The 1,050-nt window shown below is 63.0% G+C and overlaps 1 protein-coding gene across 1 annotated transcript in view; it reads right to left on the bottom strand.

Moving 5' to 3' along the window:
* The window catches only part of CDHR4 (cadherin-related family member 4), a 5,889-nt gene extending 4,984 nt beyond the window's left edge, over positions 1 to 905 (bottom strand). The window contains 4 exon segments of the mRNA XM_009081838.1: positions 9 to 137; positions 204 to 400; positions 536 to 556; positions 851 to 905. Coding sequence (XP_009080086.1) covers positions 9 to 137; positions 204 to 400; positions 536 to 556; positions 851 to 905 — 402 coding nt within the window.
* Positions 906 to 1,050: the final 145 nt, after the last annotated feature.

The following is a 1,050-nucleotide window of genomic DNA, read 5'->3' as shown; positions in this document are numbered from 1 at the left end:
GTGACCACCCGTCCCGCCGTCGCAGTGACAACGAGCCGCGCTTCCACCTCGCCCTCACCAGGGCAAGCAGCCCGCAGGATTAGGGTGTACTGGTTCACCTGGTGGGCATCAAGCTCCGCACCGGCACGCAGTGTCACCTGCCACAGGGACATGGCACTCAGCAGGGTGCCTGCAGGCTACTGCCCTGCTCCCCGTTCTCCAGCCGCACCTCTGAACGTGGTGGTGGCGGTGGGGTCAGCACTGATGGCAATAGGGTTGAAGGGGTGGTCAGGTTCAGTGCTATCCAGGGTGACATTGGGGCTGCCACTTGTGTTTCTGCAGGACACGGTCACCTCGGCCACACGGGTGCCTGGCCCTGCATCCTCACTCAAGGCCACCACACGTGGCAAGTCAGGCAAGGCTGGCAGGAGACCCCAGGGACCACTAATGGCTCTCCCAGCTGTGCTTAAGGGAGCTCTCCTCCAGCACCCAGACACCCATGCAGACATGGGTCTCCTTGCCAGCCACAGTGGGGCCCAGGGGACCCCACACTTACCCGTCGCTCTGATGAAAGTCCCTGCAAAGAGGAGAGTGTCACCTCAGCAATGCCCTGGAGAGGTCCCAGAGTTCCCCACAAGATGTTCTCAAGATGTCCCAGTGGTGCCTGGATATGCCTCACTAATGCCCTGGCAATGCCCTGCTGATGCTTCAGTGATGCCTCCTCTCTGCCTGAACCCAGCCAGGCAGCTGCAAGCCTTTCTGCCCATCCTAGGGTCAGCCCCAGGCACGTGGGAGCAACTGAGAGGACCCTGTCCCCTTCCTCTCGGTCTGTCAAAGGGTGTCCTCAACACTGTGATCCTGAAGCACCTACCTGGGGCACGAAGGCTGAGGAGGAGGAGGAAGGTGAGGTGTCCGTGCGTGCCCATGGCTCGCTCGGTGTTAGGGACAAGCTATAGCCGTTGCCACGGTGCTGGGCACCACCCCGGGCCAGCGTCACGCTGGCCATCCCCACCCGTGGTGGCCGGCCCGTCCCGGGGAGGGACAAGGCACAGCCTTCGCGTCCCCAACTCC

The sequence above is a fragment of the Acanthisitta chloris genome, unplaced genomic scaffold (genome assembly GCF_000695815.1).
Source record: "Acanthisitta chloris isolate BGI_N310 unplaced genomic scaffold, ASM69581v1 scaffold109, whole genome shotgun sequence".
Classification (NCBI taxonomy): domain Eukaryota; kingdom Metazoa; phylum Chordata; class Aves; order Passeriformes; family Acanthisittidae; genus Acanthisitta; species Acanthisitta chloris.
Note: the sequence above shows the minus strand (reverse complement) of the source record. Positions and strands in the feature narration are given on the sequence as shown.